This window comes from Saccoglossus kowalevskii, chromosome 6, assembly GCF_978046115.1.
Source record: "Saccoglossus kowalevskii chromosome 6, keSacKowa6.1, whole genome shotgun sequence".
Lineage (NCBI taxonomy): Eukaryota > Metazoa > Hemichordata > Enteropneusta > Harrimaniidae > Saccoglossus > Saccoglossus kowalevskii.
The window spans coordinates 40,547,692-40,570,630 of NC_140646.1; the positions used below are offsets into that span (position 1 = coordinate 40,547,692).

A 22,939-nucleotide genomic window follows, 5' to 3' on the forward strand; every position below is an offset into this window, starting at 1 on the left:
TTAGAGTATTGTATTGTACTGTATCATACAAGTTTATTGTGATTCTATGTGTTTGTAATATTATTTAGCTTTATTTAGCATTCTGTTTAGTTGGTTAACTTTACTGTATCTTAGTGTAGTTTATTTTATTTTTATACGACCATAGAACAATTCACTGTAGTTTGTTTTAATGTTGAATAAAAATTAAAATCAGTCACTGTATAGTGGTGACGTATTGCGCAAAATTGTTGCAAGGACAATACTTTTCTCGATTTGCGTGTCGTCGTGCGTCGATAAAAAATGCATGGAATAGTTGGCAGTATCGATCAAGTTCGTCTAGTGTGACATTCGTGGCTGGCGACAAGATGCCGTCTAATCGTTTAAATAGGCGTCAAGGAGGAGTGAAAAGCCCTAATTTGGTGCTACAATAGACATGGAATGTTGGAAAAATTACAGTCAATCAAAAAAACTGTTCACATGACAACAACAAATATTCACTATATTCATTATGGATTATTTTTTTGTTGGTAGCACGGTATGGTAGCTTACTTGTTTTCGAAGTGTTGTAATTGTTGATTAGTACTCAGTAGTGATTATATTAACGTACAAAAAATAAATTCGTTGAATTGTTATGAAATGCAAGTAAAATTCAACTTAGTTTTATCGTAAGCAAATGTTTTCGGTTACATGTTAACGCTCGATGAGACAATATCCGCCATGTTATCCATGCCCACGACGCGTGTTTATAATGACCAGATAGGTCAAGTCGCTAATCAACCAATCAAAATGCTGGATGGTGCCCATGTGCTCAAATTACCATAAAGCATTTAAATATGACAGTTCAGCGACCTCATGGTGAAAGCAACAAGAAAGACCAGATTTACCGATGTTTTAGTGCGATCTTTTGGCTTCGTTTCTCATGGGGAAAAAGGCATGATTTTTTTAATCGGATTTAGAAAAATAAATAAACGTACCGTCCCAAATAAAAATGTGCCGGGTGAAATTTTTCTGTGGAAAAAATAAACATACCGGTACGTTTATATTGGGACATTTAGCGTTGTGAACAAGCTCTCCTGAGTAGCGACATATTTTTAACTTCGCCTATTGCGTGATCAGTGGATTACGTAAATAAACCAACACTTTCAATGAGTACATGCCGACCCAACTAAACTTGTTTATGGCTGTTTATGAACAGCGAGGACGCATCTCATAGAACAATAGCTGTGGAAATCATAAACAAATGTAAATGTTGCGGAAATCAAGCATGGCGATAATGATTTTGAGCGAGGCAGAGTCTGGCAAGCGTCTCAGAGCAGCATTGCGCCGACACCACCACGACGTTTGAATCCCGGTGAGAGCACTGCAAACCTCTTAAGTCACGAGGTAAACTTTCAATTTACACAATACATAATCAGTTCCTACAACCATAATAAAAAGGCAGTTTTTCTGGCGAAACTCTCGCCAGGTTAGCAATAGTTTCTCACGATCACCAAACCGGAGACACAAACAATAATACAAAGTGTATAAATACCATAACAAGCACAGTTTCTTACCTTTGAAATTGACAAGACACAATTTTGTCCATAGAAGCGTTGCGCAAATAAAGATTCCGGGATACAATATCCTCACAAAATTGACTGATTTCCATCGAGACGAGAACTGCGTAAGCGTCATCAAAACTCGGATTAAACTCAGGTAATTTCGGGAAAAGTCGGATTTTGAAGGAAAAATGTTAAAAATCAAGGAAAAACACAGTGAAACTTTGAAGAATCGAAAAAATAACTTGATGTGCACCATAGCACCATCAATTTCTGTCTCTGTACCAACTCTGAACTTAATTGAATCACACATGTGTGAGAAAAAGCTGGTAACATGAAAATGTGCACGCACATTGCACAGACACAACCCAAATTAATATCCCCCGCCCGGATCGCAGATCCGGCGGGGGCTAAAAATGTATTGTAATCCACAATTCAGTTGATTCCATTTAACTTTGGTCAAAAGACAAATCTCATAGTAATGAAATTTATAATGATCAAAACTTGTCATATTATTATTCACTACAATAAATCCTGTCATGCAATGTTGTTTCAAGACAACAAACCTACAAGTACATATGTTCAATGTTTGGAGTTCACTCAAATGCATGACTTTACTAGAATGCTAGGATTCCAACATCACTAATTTTGACTTGTGATGAGGTGTAATATTGCAGCAGTAAATAAATATATGCATCTTAAAAATAACTTCCATACCAAAAACATCAAAATAAGAAACTATCCCAGTAGTAATATAACTGTCAGAAGTGTTTGCTATAACCAAACATGTACTGCCTCATATTACCTGTTGACTCTGTATCTGTGTCATCGTCCTCTGAGAGATATGTACTGTATATCACATCTGGATCTAACACAAATAAACCATTACAATTATTCTATGTGTATTTGGTTTAAACATAAACCTTATAAAACACAACCAGAAAATTCATATTTTGTGACATCTTTGACTTCATTTTAAGAGTCAACAATAAATAAACCAATTCTGATACACTAAACATAAGATTTTAAAGCAAACCATTCATTTTTTTTTTTTTTTAATTTTAGACCAAACTAACAAATTGCTACTAGTAATAGGTTTTGAAGAGAAATGGTTTTCTAATAATCTGCTTACCATATATATTTTGTTGATAAGCTTTATGTATAGCTCTGTTAGCCTTCTTTTCATCAATTCCTAAATCATGAAACATACGACATAGGTTCTCCGTCTCCCTTCTGTGAAAGAGTTACAAGAGTATAAGGACATCAATCTAGAGCGCATGTTACTCTGCAATGTACATGTAATCTCAATCACATATTTGAATGAATTTTTCGCTCTCTAAACAATGTTTTATTAGATGATAAATTATACTTATTTTTTGTATCAAGATGCAGTTACAAATAGAAGTTAATTGAACATACCTAAATGAAGCTGAATCTTGTTGTGATATCTGTCTCTTTGGCTGTTCACTCATCTTAGCTCTCCTTGCTGTATCTCTACTTCCATCGTATGATAAGCTCTGGGAATAGATCTTTCCAGATTGAGGCACAGTCTCCCCAGCAGTAAATGCCCCTTGTTTCCATAAGCAGTAAATGACATCATACCGTGGCATCAGTTTAAGAGCGTAAAATAAATTACCAAGTGTTGATCCTTCTTTTATTTGATAATCCTGCAAAAAGGCCATGGCTGGGTTGGGTGTACGAGCAAATGCATCCATGTCAGTTGTTTTACAGCCAAGTTTACTTGCAAGTATCTTCCAGTCTAACCCAACTGGGTGTTCTGGATTTAACAGCTCAGTGATTTCTCTCATGCATGGAAATGATAAGTTTTGTTCTCCTAATCTCTGAGACATGTTACTAAACTCTCCCCATCCTGCTGGTAGACTGGTTGAAGCAGTATCTGAAGGTAAGCCTAACTTCTCAGCATGTTTCACTAATACAGCTTCAGCATCCGCTCTCTCCATAGCTTTCAGTGCTTTATGTATTCCACACCAGGTGGGGTGCTCATCCATTGTATAATACATTTTAATCACATATTGGGTATGACTTCCCTTCTTACTTTTCAACACCTGAATTAAACTAGAATTGTCAAATCCCAGATAAGCAAGAAGCATTCTCCAGTCCAGTGCCGTGGGATGTTCAGAGTCCAGATGAAGCCCTAAATCATTAATGCATTCAAAACTCAGAGGGTAGTCTCGTATGTCTGTAAAAACAATGAGAGTTGATATATACATAACTCAGAGGGTAGTCTTGTATGTCTGTAAAAACAATGAGAGTTGATATATACAAAACTCAGAGGGTAGTCTTGTATGTCTGTAAAAACAATGAGAGTTGATATATACAAAACTCAGAGGGTAGTCTCGTATGTCTGTAAAAGCAATGAGAGTTGATATATACATAACTCAGAGGGTAGTCTCGTATGTCTGTAAAAACAATGAGAGTTGATATATACATAACTCAGAGGGTAGTCTTGTATGTCTGTAAAAACAATGAGAGTTGATATATACATAACTCAGAGGGTAGTCTCGTATGTCTGTAAAAACAATGAGAGTTGATATATACATAACTCAGAGGGTAGTCTCGTATGTCTGTAAAAACAATGAGAGTTGATATATACATAACTCAGAGGGTAGTCTCGTATGTCTGTAAAAACAATGAGAGTTGATATATACAAAACTCAGAGGGTAGTCTTGTATGTCTGTAAAAGCAATGATAGTTGATATATACAAAACTCAGAGGGTAGTCTCGTATGTCTGTAAAAACAATGAGAGTTGATATATACAAAACTCAGAGGGTAGTCTCGTATGTCTGTAAAAACAATGAGAGTTGATATATACATAACTCAGAGGGTAGTCTTGTATGTCTGTAAAAACAATGAGAGTTGATATATACAAAACTCAGAGGGTAGTCTTGTATGTCTGTAAAAACAATGAGAGTTGATATATACAAAACTCAGAGGGTAGTCTCGTATGTCTGTAAAAACAATGAGAGTTGATATATACATAACTCAGAGGGTAGTCTTGTATGTCTGTAAAAACAATGAGTTGATATATACATAACTCAGAGGGTAGTCTTGTATGTCTGTAAAAACAATGAGAGTTGATATATACATAACTCAGAGGGTAGTCTTGTATGTCTGTAAAAACAATGAGTTGATATATACATAACTCAGAGGGTAGTCTCGTATGTCTGTAAAAGCAATGAGAGTTGATATATACAAAACTCAGAGGGTAGTCTTGTATGTCTGTAAAAACAATGATAGTTGATATATACATAACTCAGAGGGTAGTCTCGTATGTCTGTAAAAACAATGAGTTGATATATACAAAACTCAGAGGGTAGTCTCGTATGTCTGTAAAAACAATGATAGTTGATATATACATAACTCAGAGGGTAGTCTCGTATGTCTGTAAAAACAATGAGAGTTGATATATACATAACTCAGAGGGTAGTCTCGTATGTCTGTAAAAGCAATGAGAGTTGATATATACAAAACTCAGAGGGTAGTCTTGTATGTCTGTAAAAGCAATGATAGTTGATATATACATAACTCAGAGGGTAGTCTCGTATGTCTGTAAAAACAATGAGAGTTGATATATACATAACTCAGAGGGTAGTCTCGTATGTCTGTAAAAACAATGAGAGTTGATATATACAAAACTCAGAGGGTAGTCTCGTATGTCTGTAAAAACAATGAGAGTTGATATATACATAACTCAGAGGGTAGTCTCGTATGTCTGTAAAAACAATGAGAGTTGATATATACATAACTCAGAGGGTAGTCTTGTATGTCTGTAAAAACAATGATAGTTGATATATACATAACTCAGAGGGTAGTCTCGTATGTCTGTAAAAACAATGAGAGTTGATATATACAAAACTCAGAGGGTAGTCTTGTATGTCTGTAAAAACAATGAGAGTTGATATATACAAAACTCAGAGGGTAGTCTCGTATGTCTGTAAAAACAATGAGAGTTGATATATACAAAACTCAGAGGGTAGTCTTGTATGTCTGTAAAAACAATGAGAGTTGATATATACAAAACTCAGAGGGTAGTCTTGTATGTCTGTAAAAACAATGAGAGTTGATATATACATAACTCAGAGGGTAGTCTTGTATGTCTGTAAAAACAATGAGAGTTGATATATACATAACTCAGAGGGTAGTCTCGTATGTCTGTAAAAACAATGAGAGTTGATATATACAAAACTCAGAGGGTAGTCTCGTATGTCTGTAAAAACAATGAGAGTTGATATATACAAAACTCAGAGGGTAGTCTTGTATGTCTGTAAAAACAATGAGAGTTGATATATACAAAACTCAGAGGGTAGTCTTGTATGTCTGTAAAAACAATGAGAGTTGATATATACATAACTCAGAGGGTAGTCTCGTATGTCTGTAAAAACAATGAGAGTTGATATATACAAAACTCAGAGGGTAGTCTCGTATGTCTGTAAAAACAATGAGAGTTGATATATACATAACTCAGAGGGTAGTCTTGTATGTCTGTAAAAACAATGAGAGTTGATATATACATAACTCAGAGGGTAGTCTCGTATGTCTGTAAAAACAATGAGAGTTGATATATACAAAACTCAGAGGGTAGTCTCGTATGTCTGTAAAAACAATGAGAGTTGATATATACATAACATTGACAACTAAAATGAACCACAATTTAATAATGACAAATGTAAAACTAAATAAAATTTCGCCCATCTAAAATGTGTACATTATGTATCAACAGGAAGTGGAAACTTTATGCACCATATAGCTTAGCATTTTATTTATATCTGCAAATGTTGAAAAAATTCCATATTTCCAGCATTTTAAACCTTTTGTTCAAACTATTCAGAAGACTCAATATGTTATTGCAAACAAAAAAAGGAAATCAAATGAAAATATTAAGAAATGGGGTAAATTAAGAGTATTGTTAAGTATAACTGAAATGATCGAGATCTGTTAGGATTTCTTTTATTATGCTAAAAAGACAGACTTATGTGGCTTATGTCTTAATCCCATGTGTTCATTACACTTTGCGTTTATATTTGTGATAAGATTAAATCAATGTTATCCAATGTTTACTCAGTAAACAAGTGATGTTTCCTAAACTTTTCAAAAAATATACATCGCAGTATGATTAATTTCGTCGATTAGAATGTCAAAGATGAGTATTACCCAAGCGAATTACCATGATACAAAAAATAATTGTTTCAAATAGGTTCCTAGACAAGTATAAAGAAGACGAGAAATTAATTTTATGCAAATTTGCTATATTTGAGCATTTAATTTTTGTGCAATACTTTAATAGAAGTCTGACAGACACAGGATCAATTGAACAGTTAAATTTGTTCACAGAAGATTCTCATCTAGCATATCTATAACTGTACTTATCGCATTATTTGATGAACTTATTAAAACGATAGAAATCTGAAGTAGAATAAAAATAAATTTCATACAATATACGGGATGTCTGCAACTTCAGTATGTTTTTCGTGCATCTGTTTGAGTGAAAAAACTTAAAAAGGCCTATTTTTGAAAAAAAAACATGCACACACTTTACTAGTTTGTGAAAAAAATAAAGCATTTTCACACAATTCAAACACAGAGCTAACTAAAAATAAATAACATGTAGGTAGTCAAATTCCATCTTCACTGTGAAATACAGGTTTGAATATAATCGCCCACAGACCTGGGTCTCATCCTTAAACCTTGGCTCTGGGTGTATAAAAGGAAAGATGGCCGCCAGTTTTCAGTATGCAAATGACACTCAGGCGTGAAACATCGCTTCAGGGTGCTCCACAAAACTATCTTTTCAACAATCTGAATGTTGAAACGATGTCAATGTGATTTCCACGTAAAAGCAACTAGAAAGTATGATTAAAACAGTGTTTTTGACTGCTCAAAATGAATGTCAGTCATAGGTTTATGCAAATGCATGGTGTTAATTCTGAGTTCTTTGTTCAATCTTTAGGTACCGTTAAAGTCCTATTATAAACCGCGGTTTATATTACAATGTATCAATTTAAAAATTGGGATCAAAAGCTCAAGTTCGGGGTGCGGTTTCTATTACGTACATATTGCAATCACTAAATGGGCGTGGTCATTTTTTGTCCACAACACATGCACAAAACAAACAATACACCGTACAATCTCTTGAATAGGCGTCGGGGAAGAGTGAAAGGCCTTATTTTGGTTCTAAAATAGGCGTTACGAAATGTTGAAAAATTACAGTCAATCAAAAAAAAATTCTACATGATACAAAAAATACTCAGTATTTTTAATGTAATATGCATTTATTTTTTTTAATTTTCTTGGCAACAAAAAGTATATTCTAACAGAAGTTTCAAATAAAAACACGAATGCACTGCTTAGTAGCAAATGATCACATAACGGTAGCTCGATCCGGCCATGCTGCTGGTCACAAGTGAATAACTTACTTGTTTTCGAAGTGTTGATATTGGTGATTATTATTTAGTAGTGATTACAATAACGCACGCAAAATAAATTCGTTGAATTGTTATAAAATGCAAGTAAAATTCAACTTAGTTTCCCCGTAAGCTAATGATTTCAGTCACATGTAAACAGCCGATACGATATCCGCCATGCTCTTGAATGCTCACCTGACGTATTATTGACCGGATAGGTCAAGTCGCTAATTAACCAATCAAAATGCTGGATGGTGCCACGTGTCTAAATTACATAGCTCATTTAAATATGTTAATGACAGTTCAGCGACCTCATGGTGAACGCAACACGGAAGAGATTTACCGATAATGTAGTGCGATCTTTTGCCTTTGATTTCCATGGGAAAACGGCATGATTTTTTTTTTAAATCAAGAAATTATTTGTTTTCGAAAGATAAATTATTCTTCAATGCTCAGTTTAACACTTTTACGGTGATAAAAGCTCATTGTCTAAAACTTACGAAACACAGACGTATTCAGAAAGAGTATTGACAGAGGTCGCCAGAACAAAAGCAGTTTCATTGCCTGTCTGACATCTTATCACCGCTGAACAATAAATAGGTGTGAATATTTTTAGGCATGTTGTCGAAACAAAGAATAGGATTAGGAACAATGCCGTTTTGGAACAGCTGGTTGAAACAATGAAGTCAGTCACGGTCTTGTTGAATTGGGGGTGCGGTTAGTAATAGGTACTTTTCAAGTTTTCAATTTTTGTTAAGAACTCTTTAACCCCGAAGCCGGAATTGGGGGTGCGGTTACTATTACGTATGCGGTTTATATTAGGACTTTAACGGTATGTTTATATGTTTATGCACCGGGAAGGTACTAACGTTAGTAGCTTCCATAGTTTATGTAATTATGGAGCTGATGATGTAAGTGATAATAAGAAATGATATTCCGTGTGCTGTTTTTCCAAAGACTTCAAGGGAGTTGTCGGCGCTCCACGAAGACATTACATTTCCCATGATGCACTGGTGCACCCCTCCCCCCTTGCGGAGGCGCAATTTAAAATGTATAATGATAATGAAAAACAATAATACTGGTTTACTAATTTCAGTGGCTAATTTCATTAAAGGCAATATGTTTTTGAATTTGAATTATTCTCGTCAAATGCCAGGTCATTTTGTTGTCCTGGATTTTTATTGTCCTTGTTTATGTATAACCAATTTATTTATTTCCGAGGAATTTTATGTGTTTCAATAAACATAAACGTAATATACCGGTAGTTCTTTTTTTGCACAAACTTTGATTTTTCAATTTTGACAGTTTTGAGTTGTTGGCCTAGTCTAACGACAAAAGTAAAACACAATAGATGTTTGATAGGCTGCAAAGTCGCATGAAACAGAGAGAGAAAGACTCAAAAATAGACTACAAATTTTCCCCTCCTCAAAAATAATTAGAAATTGAGAGCATTATTTTCTGCAATTTATTATCATCTTGTATCATTATGGCATAGCACATCACATACTTGCATAACTCCATCCTGTATCTTTATGGCATAGCACATACTTGCATAACCCCATCTTAGAAATCCTTACAGTTTTTTGTTGAATGTGATTTTTCATTCTATTTGTTATGTAAGCATAGAATTTTGTGTTTATAAAGTGTGTTGCCTTAATTTTCCACATCATAGTACTTTATACCATTTTATTACACAGCAGGTTAACTAACTATCTGTATGAAAACAATCAAAGCAGGGATAAGAAAAATCATAGGACAACAGATAACATCTATATTTTGAGATCCTTGATTACAAAATATGTAAACAACAAGTGTAAAAAGACAGAAAATTATTTTATTTTCATGCTTTATTGACTTCTCCAAAGCCTTTGACTCTATTTGGCGTGAGGGCTTACTACATAAACTACTGCATTTAGGCATTGGGGAGAACTTCTATAATTTGATTAAGTCAATCTATAAAAATACACACTATAGCATAAAAATGAATAGGGGAATTACACCATACTTTGATTCTAATAAAGGTGTGAAGCAAGGCTGCAACTTAAGTCTCCAGTTGTTTAATATTTATGTCAATGGTATTTGTGATGTTGTTAACAATTTTGACCCAGTGGACCTGAATGGTGTGAAATTTAACTGTATTTTATATGCAGATGGTCTTCTGTTGATATCTACTAGTCATGATGGTCTACAGAAGGGCATTGATACCATTCAAAATTACTGTCAGAAATGGAAATTAAAGGTTAACATAAACAAATCTATCTAATGAAACACAACTGGAATGTGTGAATTTTTATAACTACCGGTCCCATGGCATCACTTTTCAATCAAATGGGAAATGTAGTGCAGCCACAGCAAGGTTGTATGAAAAAGCTCACAAAGCATCATTTAAAATGTATAAAATGCTTTGGGATTCAAATGAATGTCATTCAGTGAGTCTAGCCTGTAAACTGTTTGATTCTATTATTAAACCAGTTATTCTTTATGGGTCAGAAGTCTGGGGTAGTTTTCTAACTAATCTATTTAGTGGAACTGGCAATAGCAAATCAGAGATTGATAATACTGTTTTTGTATCAAAGCTATTCTCTGACAAAATATTACCAGAAAAACTTCATATAAAGTTTTGTAAGAGAGTTTTGGGAGTACATAGGAAGGCATCAAATATTGCTTGTAGATGTGAACTTGGTCATTTCCCACTTGTGATTGATGTTTGTACTAGTTTCAGTTTTATCAAAGGTTGTCATGTAAGAAAACAAACAACATAATTATCGAAGCTGCTTTTAAAGAAAGTAGTGGGTTTAAAATACGATCCCTGGTATAAATTTGTCCAAAAACTTCTACAAATTACAAACACGGATACTAATCAGGCAAATTTTTGCAATCTGTTTAAAGAAAGGTTAAACCAAATTTACTCAACAAATGTGGAAAGTCAGTTGAACAAAACTGGTCATAATAAACTAAATACTTATAAAACATTCAAAAATAATTATAAATTTGAAAAATACCTGGATGATATTAAAACAAAAAACACAGAGTATCATTAACAAAATTCTGTATTTCAGCCCACTTCTTGCCAATTGAAATAGAAATTGACAGGGTATGTACCAAGTGTGACTCTAATGATGTGGGCGATAAAAAACATTACTTTTTTCAATGTGAACATAACAGTTTTTCAGAACACAAGAAAAAAATCCTCTATGCACTGTTCAAATACTCTTCTGATTATCAAACCTTACCAAATGGTGAATTGTTTATTAATGTTTTCTCAAGTATAGACAAATATGTTTGTAGTATTTTACCTAATTTTATTTTTCAGATTTTAAAATTATTTTAGATTAGTTGTTTTACTTTATGTTTCTTATATTGGACTTTACTCAAGCATTGTTTTTGTGTACGTTCCAAATAAAATATCCTATCTACACACACAGCTTAGTGCAAATCATTAAAGACCATCATTATATGAAAATATACTTACCCCAAGATGGGATTAAAGGCACATTCATAGCCATGGTTGTATTCGAACTATTCGTCGATTCAGTTACAGTTCTAAAATTGTGTACTCTATCTGCTCTGTCACGCCTGTGGTCTGTCACGGCAGCACTCTACTTCCTGGTAATAAACGGATACAATCGGTGACCATTTGGCGGGTGTAGCAGACTACATCTACGATACGAATTTGATCTATGAATAATGTTTTACTTCCGAAATAACTGCATCAAGGTATACCATCAAACTGCGTGTTTATAGTAAGGAAAATCCTATTAAAACAGTAACAAGACAGCTAATGAACAAGCCAAACTCTCTTTGCGCGCATGCGTGGGACAGGAGGGGAAATCCCCACCTCCCAGCGATCTTTGCGAATGTTTGACTACCGGTAGTACGCTTTTTTTTTTAGCACAGTGTGAAGTTGGCATCGGAATCAGATTGATTTGTTTCTGAGTATTGCACGGCCTGAATTTTATTTTTGTTTCACTATATATTTTCATAATTTTGTAATTGTTTGTATTACTATTACCTATATCTTATTCAGTTTCAAGTTCTCGAATACCGAAAATCTTTAAACAAAACTACCACCAAATAAATAAATAAATAAATAAATAAATAATAAAATAAAATAAAATAAAATAAAATAAAATAAAATAAAATAAAATAAAATAAAATAAATGTTTAATAAAATGTATAATAAAAATAAATAATTAATCACACAATTAAAAAAAATAAAGCCCAAACTAGGATCTTATACTCAGTTTGGGTCGTGGCAACAAGTTCTGGCGTTCTGCAGATGTCAAAAATTGGTTTAATTTCAGAAGTAAAAACATCTGCTTCCGTTATACAGCAATACACTCGTTCGAATCCTTTTATCATTTTCAGAAACAAAATACAACAGTACTAGTTTGTTATCTAATTCAAAACTACATTATGTTTTATTAGGTATTACTTTATACACATGTCGGCTACCAGATGTAGTTCATTGCCAATCATTAGTGTGATCCCTCCAATGGCATATGTTCTGATATTAAACTGATACATGTATATAATACCAGAGGTACATTAGTTGCAAACCCCAAGTAATGTACCTCAGATAATACTGATACGTGTTATATAGGGAGTGGGTCATTGTCAAAGGCATGATATCTCACAGCTCTTCATGTAAAAATAAAAACGATCACGGCGTATTTATTTCCTAATACTAAGTAAATGCGTGTACTGGTAACGTGCCAAATCTTCGTAGCCGAAATTTTATATTTGAATGAAAAAACGCACGCGGCCGAAACGTCCGCATTTTTGTGTGCCTGGTGTGCTTTTTCTAAATTCACGCAGGCGATGCATCAAAAGCGTAAGGTCGATCTCGTACGAGCACAAGCAGACATTTGTGGGCGTGGGTGTGCACTTTGTACGACGTCAACATTGAAAATGTAATATTATGAATTATGCCAAAAACAAAACAAAAGTTTTGAATATTGACATCGTTTGTATTTTTAAATGAGCCAAAATAAAACAAAACAAAAAAGTTGTATGCGGCTCATTTGAACTGTCGGGTTGTATCGATTGCGAGTTGTTACCAAAAATAATGTACGAGATATTTTGATCGAAAAAGAAAATGGTTTGTGCAATTCGTTCTCTTCGCTGTTAGTACTGGTAAAGTGGTATTATTACGGTATTTTATCATAATTTTGCATTGGATTACGTGTGATAGTTAGTCTAGCTTTATCATATAGCACCACAAACATGAAGTCCCCGAGTGCGTAAGAAATCAAATTGGATGCCGTTGACGTCACGGTTCTGATCATTTTGAGTTTTGACGGCGGATCTTTACTATTGAGATGAACTAAAATATCATTTTACCATTTAAATAATCCGCTTAAATGTAACATAATGTGTGGATAAGATAATAAACGATAACTAGGGAAGTCTTGTTTATCAGTTTTGCCTGGTTATGCATGAAGATCGGGGTAATAGTAGTTTGTTTCCATATTGATGGAGTGTGATATGTTACTACCGCCGGTGACTCCTCCGCCACCTTCCAATCACCAAATAAATTACATAGTTAAAAGCGCGGTGGTCGTCGCACAGCGCGTCTTCGAATTTCATGTTAATAAACAATGTATTTTACACGCGTTGTATATGTCGCTATGAGTCCCATATCGAACAGGACGCGGCGCGACGACTGCCGACCTTAAAGCTTAGCAACGTCTCAGTTTGTACTCGTTGGTCAAAGTCAAAGTCGCCATCGTTCATATGAGTCCTTTCTCTAGCGCATGCTTGGCACGACGACCACCACCCGATGGACGGAAATGATAGTATAGTTGCATGTACTTTGATATCACCAGCGGAGCATGATGTATGGAAAGCGGCAGCAAGGATAAGAGTGCCGAAAGTATAATAATCTTTAATGCGTTCGTATTCTTGTTAGGTTTTTGATTAAAATGCAATGTAGATACGAAGAAAAAGACAAACAAAGAAAAACAACAAAAATGACTAAAATGGAAAACGGAAAAATAAGAATTGTATATTTGTGTTGGTGAAATATTTAGCTCACTAACTTATGCATGTAACTGGCTTCATTGTTTTCAATTTTTCTTCACTGATATTGAAACAGTTCACTAGTTGTATTTTGCTATCTTTGTTATTGTTTTCTCGTCTTTGTTATTGTTTTCTCAACTTTATGAGAAAAATATTTTAGTTTCTCTTTATTCTTGGCTAAATGTGGAGGTGATAACCGCAGAAAAAGTTTTTTTTTCTCCTGCGTGAAGATCAAATATTAACACAAAATGTTCTTCGTCCTCTATTATCATTCTTCTCACAAAATAAACACTTTCTGTCAGATATATTTGTGTAATTATATCTAACAGTTGTATTTGTGGTCTATTAGCACTAATTCGTAATTTTGTCAATAATGACCTGTGATGGGTGTTACATTTTTTTTCAAATCTTGTTTTTAGTTTTTCTGATATTACTTTATCTATAATTACATCGTCTATATCTAGATCTTTAAGGATATAAACTGGTGACCCTGTTGTGGATGCCAGAGTTGTTCAGTTCTATGACTGTATGCTTCAAATACCAGAGCATTTTCAGGCATTTTGTTTATTCTAGACCTGTATTTGATTATTATTGGTCGCTTTGTTGTTTACTTTGTATGTATTTGCAGTATTTGACGTATATTTGTTCTTAAGTCGACATGAAATTCATGTAGAATCTAACCATAATTCGGCACATGCATTATAAAAGTATTGGTTTGATCATTTTATCATACTGTACTAGTAACTGACTGTTTCATTTCTTTTTTTTAAATTTAATACGAAGAGAATTGTAGAATGACACCTTTGTTGAATACCATTGTGTTTGATTTATTTATATTATTTCTTAATTTCCATTTTTGCAAAAATGTATTTCCCGTTGCTAAGATATTCTGTGAGCAGTTGTTTAAATACAAACATGTGATCTCGTGTTCCAATTTTTGGCATGAACACATTTTGCTCATTAATTATTATTTAATTCTCCTGTGTATAGTTGATTAACTTGAAACGATGTTTTAGAATTGATGCGAATAATGTTCAAGAAAAAAATGTAAGTTTAGGAGGAGACGCGCCGGGCGCTCCCCCTTCAGGCCGAACAAAAAATCACAGGGAGCCCAGGAACTATGATCAACTGTACGCACTCCCTATGAGCGGGGGGGGGTTATCGGCTAGTATCTAGTGTAAGAAATAGACAAGGGATGAAGGCTCCAGTCAGCTCACATTTTTTAAACTCGAAAAAATAGACGAAAAAAATGAAAAATAAATTCTAAAAAAAATACCAGGTTGAAGAATATTAGTTGCTCCTTCGAATTTCGCCAAAGCCTTACCTACATTTTACCCATATCTGCAGAAAAAATCAAGAAAACTACACAAATTGGCTCCATTTAGGAATTCCTAACGGTTAGTCCGACCGCACGACACCGTTGGAGGCGTGGCCTGTTCAGCATTTGTCAACAACCAATCACAAGACTGGTTACGAACCAGTTGAGCAAGGCTAACCGAGTCGTGACCTCGATGTGGTTCGTAACCATCTTGTGATTGGTTGTTGACAAATGCTGAACAGGCCACGCCTCCAACTGTGCCATGCGTTCGGGCAAACCGTTAGGAATTCCTAAATGGAGTAAATTTGTGTAGTTTTCTTGATTTATTCTGCAGATATCGGTAAAATGTAGGTAAGGCTTTGGCGAAATTCGAAGGAGCAACTAATATTCTTCAACCTGGTATTTTTTTTAGATTTTATTTTTTATTTTTTTCGTCTGTTTTTTCGAGTTTAAAAAATGTGAGCTGGCTGGAGCCTTCATCCCTTGTCTATTTCTTACACTAGATACCAGCCGATACCCCCCCCGCTCATAGAGGACTGCGTATTACAGTTGATTATAGTTCCTGGGCTCCCTGTGAAAAAATGACAAATCATTGACAAACCCAGCCCACGCGCGTCCACCATAGGTGCGCGGACGTGGCCTTTGGATTTCGGTCACGTCGTCAGTGTGTTCAGATGGAGGATTCCCCGAAGTTGCTAGGGTCTGTTGTGTCACCTTTTTATAGATGGGTTTAAAAATTGATACCTGTATTCCAGCTGTTCGGATTGTTACCACTAATCAAGATAAAATTGAATAATGTTTGAAAGATTTAATTAAAATATTTCTGCCGGTTTTCAGCATTTCATTTTTAATTTTATGCAGAAAACAAGAAATTATCAGATGTCGTTGCATTTATTGTATTTGATGCAATATATAATTTTTCATTAAAACTAAAAACGGTTATAGATGGATAACAAAACCTTTTCAGGTGGGATTGTCCTCGACCAGTACCAATCAGTTGGTTGGGACCTATTATCGTAATAATAAAGTTTCCAATGGCTATTCGTTGCCAGATAACTCTAAAAAGTTAATAAATTGTAAGTACATGTAGTTTTCCCTCAAACACAAATCAAGCTTAACCCATTTCCGCATACCGAGTCTGCTCCGTCTCTATGGCGATCTTATAAATGATATTTTGAACATCTTGCTGTGATTTTATATAGCGTAAATATATGTAGTCTTGACCATCCTTTTCTGTATTGTGTATTTTTGAATTAAATAGTGTATTAGTAATTTTTGTTTTGTTTTATTGAGCTGTAATGTGAAACAACTACTAACAACGTCCGATAAGACCAACGCTTACATACACACGAACAAAACAATACCTCATACAGTTAGTTGTAGTCTGAGACCACAGTCAGCTGGCGCACAAGTGATAATAAAATAAATACGATATTTACTATGCGGGGGCCGCCATCTTGAATGACGCATAAAACTAAATAAGAGACAAGTTGTGAAACGCGTTTTTCAGATTCCTACAAATCAGGACAAAAATACCAATCTTTCACAAAAATACGGTCCGTTGGGGTTATATTAAGCCAACCGATAACAAAATTCGGCCTAATTCGTCGTTTTTGTGTGGAAAAATCCACCTGTGGAAAAATCCCTTGCATACGAACACCTAATTACGCGAAGAACATAGAACACTAAGCCGGGGTATTTGAAACCGAAATTGTCATCTAAGCGTTAGGCCGTCGCTGATTGGCTGCTGAGCTGGAATGCCAATTTTTAGTTTTAAATACCCCAAAAAAGTGTTCTAGGTTCTTTGCTTAATTAGGTGTTCGTAGGCAAGGGAGACCAAACCACGACAGCTTGGTCATAGGTCAAGGATTTTTATAGCGATAAAGTGCTAGTTATCATGCCGTGCATGAAAACATTGCACATAGAGCTTGTTCTTGTGCGCAGTGTACATGTTAATTTATGTAGATGATTGTCTCGTATATTAAAGTCAAGCTACGAGTGTGAAGACAGCGTACGGTTCGATTCGCGTACGATTAACGTACGATTCGCGTTCGAATCGCGTACGAGTGACGTACAAATTGAAATATCTTTAATATACACAAAGGTTTATATATGGCATTTTTGAGTAGAAAAAAATAGCGATTAGCCTATTTGTTTTGGAGAAAATCATGGTTATAAATTTCCCACAGTCTCGCTCACATCGGAAGAAACAGACGAGAAACGCTTGCTGCAGTTTATGCAGCTCTCTTGGTCGTGGTATGCGTTGCGGGGCGATCTATGGCCGCAACGTAATATCAAAATAGCTTAAGCGGCCAATAAGAGCTGCTAAACTGCAGCAAGAGAAACGCATAAATGTGTTTAAAATAACATGAATCATATGTAAAAAAATATATAATCTCAAATTATCACCACTCATTGCTAAAAAAACAAATAAAATCTTTGAAACAGGGACGTTGTTGATGTTTTTATTTATAATCATTGTCCTGTGACTTTCCGCGCTTTCGCAGACACGTCAAGGGACTGTCATGAGCACTATGAAAATATTTATAACCTTGATTTCCACAGAAAATACTAAATTGGTCTCTATTTAAATTAGCTGAAATTGCTATATACATGTATCCTCATTTGTGTGAATTATAGGTATTTCAATGAGAGTATCATCAATCATATGTCAATCAAAAGCGAATCGTATGCGAATCGAACCGTTCGCTGTCTTCGCACTCGTAAGGTTCACCATTGTTACAGTATAAAATTGTGGTTACTTGAAGAAACTGTACTGTGCGGTTGAATCGAAAAAAAAGATTTTGAAAAGTTCTAACAGAAAAAGTGTCACAAATGACGGTGAATTGGCACAACTGGAGCTATGGTCCCACAGATAGTAAAAACTGTGTCCGCTTTAAATGAGTAAATACCCCGTGCGCTAACATCGTCCAAGAAGGCTCATGCATTGAGACGTAATTTTACATATAAATACAGCCAAGAAAAGTCATGAATTAAATTTCGATTGGAAACCAGATTTGCGTTTTTCATTTTTTTTTCATTTTTATATGTGTATTTCATTTTGATTGTATTTTAATTATAAAAGTGGACAAAACTCCTGTTAGAAACCTACCAATGGGTATGCGAGGCACCCAAGGGATCTGTAAATTAAGTTTTATAATGGGCAAGGGGTTCCTTTTTGAAATTATCAGGAATCAAGTCTATATTTAAACCACTCCAACAGATGTTTTTTTAATGTGTTTCAAAGCGTGGGGTTTTAAGGAATTTATCCTTTCTGGCCGCCTCCATTACGTGAACTGCAAATAAAAAGTCGTATTATGATCGAAATGTGGCTCTAAATGACATTTTAATTACAATGCAAAAAAACTTGATATTTCTTTTAATCATGGTCGTGATTTTTAAAAATGCAAATGTAAACGAAAATTGGAGCAACAAATTACAATTCATGACAAGTGAAATATTGAACACAAATGCAAGTCAAAATCGCAATTTAGATTTTCGTACATCGTATGCTTCGGCATACGTGCTACGCTATTATTTGGTTAGAATTTTCGTTGTTCAGGCGCAGATGTCATAGGTCAAACAGAGTACAATAACAGGAGTACAATAACACAATCTATTGCAGTGCGCATCGCAGCTAGGCCGATAATAACGTCGATTATTCATGTTCCAGTATTGTAATATAATCACGAAACGGGGAAGAAAACGCCGTGAGTTTGTTTCATAAGTTATACTCTCATTTGACTAATTTCGAATGTGAAAATATTTTTTAAAATTTTTATTTCCGCTTTCTCTATTGTGGTCGTCGTCGGTACATCCGCTCTAGTCTTATTGCAATGAATTTGTTGAAGAGACGTACAGCGGTATGGCCTGTGTGTGTAACTGTCCTCACATTGGCTTTAGCAATTGTTATCGGACATGCAAAGGCAGACCTGCAGCAAATCGGCGACATAATCCAGAACGATTTTGTATCACCGAACGAAAAAAAAAAATGCGATGTCATATTTCTGGTTGATCGATCCCAAAGTATGTCTGCGACCCCGGGTGCCCTTGACTCAGTTTTCGCGTTTATAAAATCTCTGACAACCGGGTTTGACATTGATAAAGACCATATGAGAGTTGACGTGATCGCCTTCAGCACGTCCGTGCAGGTAGAATTTACATCGATAAAAGACGGTGTTGACGCTGACAGACTCGACAAGTGCCGGTTCTTCGCTGAAGTAGACAAGATCTCACGCACAACATCTGGTTACACTGCAACTACTGACGCCTTATACGAAGCTAGAAACATTCTGATTAATTCGCGACCAGACAGTAAGAAAGTAGTCTTTCTTATAACCGATGGAACGTCAGACATCGGCGATTTGCCTGTAATCGCCAGCAGGGAGTTGCTTTCATTAGAGTGGGGTGATCTTGACAGTACATATGGTAACTGGAACAGCAGCACACAGGGTCTGCAAATGGACATCTATGCTATGGGTATAGGTACTGGTGCAAATTTAACAGAATTACTGTCAATAGCGTCGGATAACAGCTACGCCATGTATATTAATACCTTTAACGACTTTAAACTACTAGCATCACGGTTCAGTGGAGGTACGTATAAACAAATCAACTACTGTGTAACTACTAACACCACTAGAACACATTTAGTATAATTGGAATCATTGGAATCAATGAAATATAACCATCCATATAATTAACTAATCGATGTTGAAATTTCGAATTCAAGTTGGGTACCTGGTAATACATTTTTCTCATTCGAAAACTATTTAGACATAATTAAAAATCCACTTCACAAACCCTCATTAACCAAATTAAAATATAGTGCACACAGCCTACAAATTAGAAAGGGTAGATTTAACAATGTTGATATCTCAGAAAGAAAATGGTCTATTTGTAAAATTTAAGACATTGAAGATGAGACAAATTTTTTTGCTCAAATGCGATCATACAAACATGGAAGAAACGTATTCATAAATAAGTATAAAAGTCCTTGAAACAAAACTAAGATTTATTCTGGGAAACAAGGACGAGAAAACACTAATTGAGTTATTTTATAATTTATTGTTCCTTCGCATCAATATTCCGAAGAGGGTTTGTTTGCAATAAAGATATTATCGGATAAAATGCGGACACAAATCACTAAGTTACATACAATACTAGTATTTTTCCGCTCACTTTGGTCCGCTCAAAATCACTTTCCACACGACTACCTTCCAACTAAACTACTAAAACTCCCTTTCAACTACTTATATCGCCTTTCTGAAAAAGAAAAAATCATGTAGTTTTTCTATGGTTAATTCTCGACCTATATCAGGTCAGAGGTCAGAGGTCAACCCAAACATGGAACGTTTGTGATCATTTTGCGTAGTAAAAAAATATATTTGTGCATTTCGTTATAAACACAATGCCTGCATAACCTCACAAACAAATAAGGTACTTGTATGTTTACGTTGTGACGTTTACAACAGTAGAAACATTTGTTATTGAAGCTGAAAGTACCATCAATTTCACAGAGTACACCAGCCAATGTTTAGATATTTATGTCCTTTATTTCTTTTCTGTAACACTAATCAGATGTCGTGACCATTCTATTTATGAAAGCACGGAAAATATCTTCGAAATTTTAATAAAATAAACCCTAAGGATTCAGATTTATCTTTAGCAATTAATCCCTGTCAATTTCTTTTCATTTGACCAATATTTGCAAATCAGTTTTGAATCTAGACAGCAACGCGTCCTATATTAATGATGTAATTTAATCCATTTTCTTGGATTTTCTGTCATTTTTTTTGGCTTCGTTATCTCACTTTTTGCAGTTAGTTCATTTGTCTATGTATGTATGTATGTATGTATGTGCGTACACGTCACTGAGCAGAGCTCCTGCAAAAATTGCATATTTCTCCGTTTTCATAATCGTCTGAGCTGAAACCTGTTAACTACTTCGTTTGTGAATACCTTGTGAAGTTACTGGTAGGTCTACCGTCGTTATCGGACATTATTTTACCTGCTAATCTTCGTTTTTCTGTTCGTGAATCTACTTGAATCCAATATGGCGGCCGCCATGGTTAGATCTCAACGGAGCAACCCATTTGATGGACTAACACGGAACCATGGAATAAAGTGTGAATCACTTATTGGCATGAATATTGAAGACTATGTACTAGCCATTGCTCATATTGTTGAACAAAAAAATATCGTTGCTGCCTCCCGAGCTAACGGCAGCGTTATCGTTTTCCTTGACTCTGTTAAATCTGTTGAAAAAGTGTGCACAGATGGTATCGTTTTCGGAAATTCCCATATTTATACAGAGCCGCTGGTTAAACCAGCCACAAAAGTTGTGTTGTCCGGAGTCCCCCCTTTTATTCCAAACGATATTCTCGTGGCAGAACTATCTCGTTACGGACGTATCGTCAGCAATATTCGCTCCATACCCCTTGGTTGTAAACAACCTGAACTAAGACATGTCAAATCTTTCCGCCGACAAGTTTTCATGCTAAGCCAAGAAAGTAAACTAGACAACGTAATTAATATTTCATACGAGGAACAATTATACCGCATTTATTTAACTACTGATGAAGTCGTGTGTTATAAGTGTCACAAGAAAGGCCATATTCGGCGCAACTGCAGGAACGTTTCACAAGAAACTACTATAAACAATTCAGTTAAACAACAGCCGTTGATCAATGAACATGCCGACACTGATACTGCCACTAATGACGCCACGTGCGCCGGAAAAAACAATGCAAATGAAGGTGCTAAAAATAACACCACTGCTGAAGACTGTGAAACTATGGCAACGGTTACTAAAACAGACGAACATGATGTTAGTGACGACGACACAGGTAAATTTAATAAAATGCAAATCGAGCCTACTACTGATGAAGAAACATTACAAACACCGACTCCCTTTTCAATGCCTTCCGGTTTCTCTTGTTCTTTCTCCTGTAATAAAAATACAGACGCCCGACACCACAGTGACTGCACCTCAAACGACGACTGGGACAATGCCAATAATTACAAAAAGAACTGTTAGCAAAGTGAAAATACAGAAACCTCCCGTTTTCACACTGCCGTCCGCGATCTCTTGTAGCTCTTTCTCCTTTTCCAAGGGGTTAGAGGGAGCGTCCAGTGCACCAGCTGATATATTCCACAAGAAAAATCAGACATCTGCCAATTGCGCCGAGGAAGTAGACGACATGGAGTCTATTGCATCAGACGTCTCGAACTTATCACAGATTATACAAGATGACTATCCTAAGGAAACTGACAATCTGCTATCTAACGAATCTCTTATGTTGTTCGTGGAAGAATCGGTTAACTCCAAAAGAATTTTTGATCATGCGACTGAGTTCTGCCCTGATCTCAGATTGCTTATAAGATCACTAACAAATCTACGCAAAAACACTGACATAAAAAGCAAGGACAAAATACGAATCCAACGATTAACTTCAAAGCTAGGAAAATATTTTATGAAGACTACTCAGCCAAGACAAAAAGATGCAGATGACGCTGAAACTCGCCATACCCCAACTGATGAAAAACTGGATGTTCAAAATAGAATAACTGACACTTAATCTGCACATCCCATGAACGCGATTGACTACACGATTAATGCTTTCATAATTCGATTTTTTTTGTGTGTGTTGTTCATTGG

At 35.3% G+C, this 22,939-nt stretch overlaps 2 protein-coding genes across 2 annotated transcripts in view; one reads left to right on the top strand and one right to left on the bottom strand.

The window, feature by feature from the left end:
- Positions 1-11,758, bottom strand: part of LOC102803662 (uncharacterized) — a 67,416-nt gene extending 55,658 nt beyond the window's left edge. The window contains exons 1-5 of the mRNA XM_085500545.1: positions 11,664-11,758; positions 11,413-11,546; positions 2,937-3,717; positions 2,650-2,750; positions 2,323-2,385 (exon numbers count right to left, since the gene is read on the bottom strand). Of these exons, the coding sequence (XP_085356671.1) occupies positions 2,323-2,385; positions 2,650-2,750; positions 2,937-3,717; positions 11,413-11,446 (979 nt within the window). The 5' untranslated portion in view covers positions 11,447-11,546; positions 11,664-11,758. The remainder of the gene's footprint in view (positions 1-2,322; positions 2,386-2,649; positions 2,751-2,936; positions 3,718-11,412; positions 11,547-11,663) is intronic.
- Positions 11,759-18,863: 7,105 nt separating this feature from the next.
- LOC144360105 (sushi, von Willebrand factor type A, EGF and pentraxin domain-containing protein 1-like) overlaps positions 18,864-22,939 on the top strand; it is a gene marked incomplete at its 3' end in the record, with an annotated part of 87,576 nt that continues 83,500 nt past the window's right edge. The window contains exon 1 of the mRNA XM_085500710.1: positions 18,864-19,875. Coding sequence (XP_085356836.1) covers positions 19,116-19,875 — 760 coding nt within the window. The remainder of the gene's footprint in view (positions 19,876-22,939) is intronic.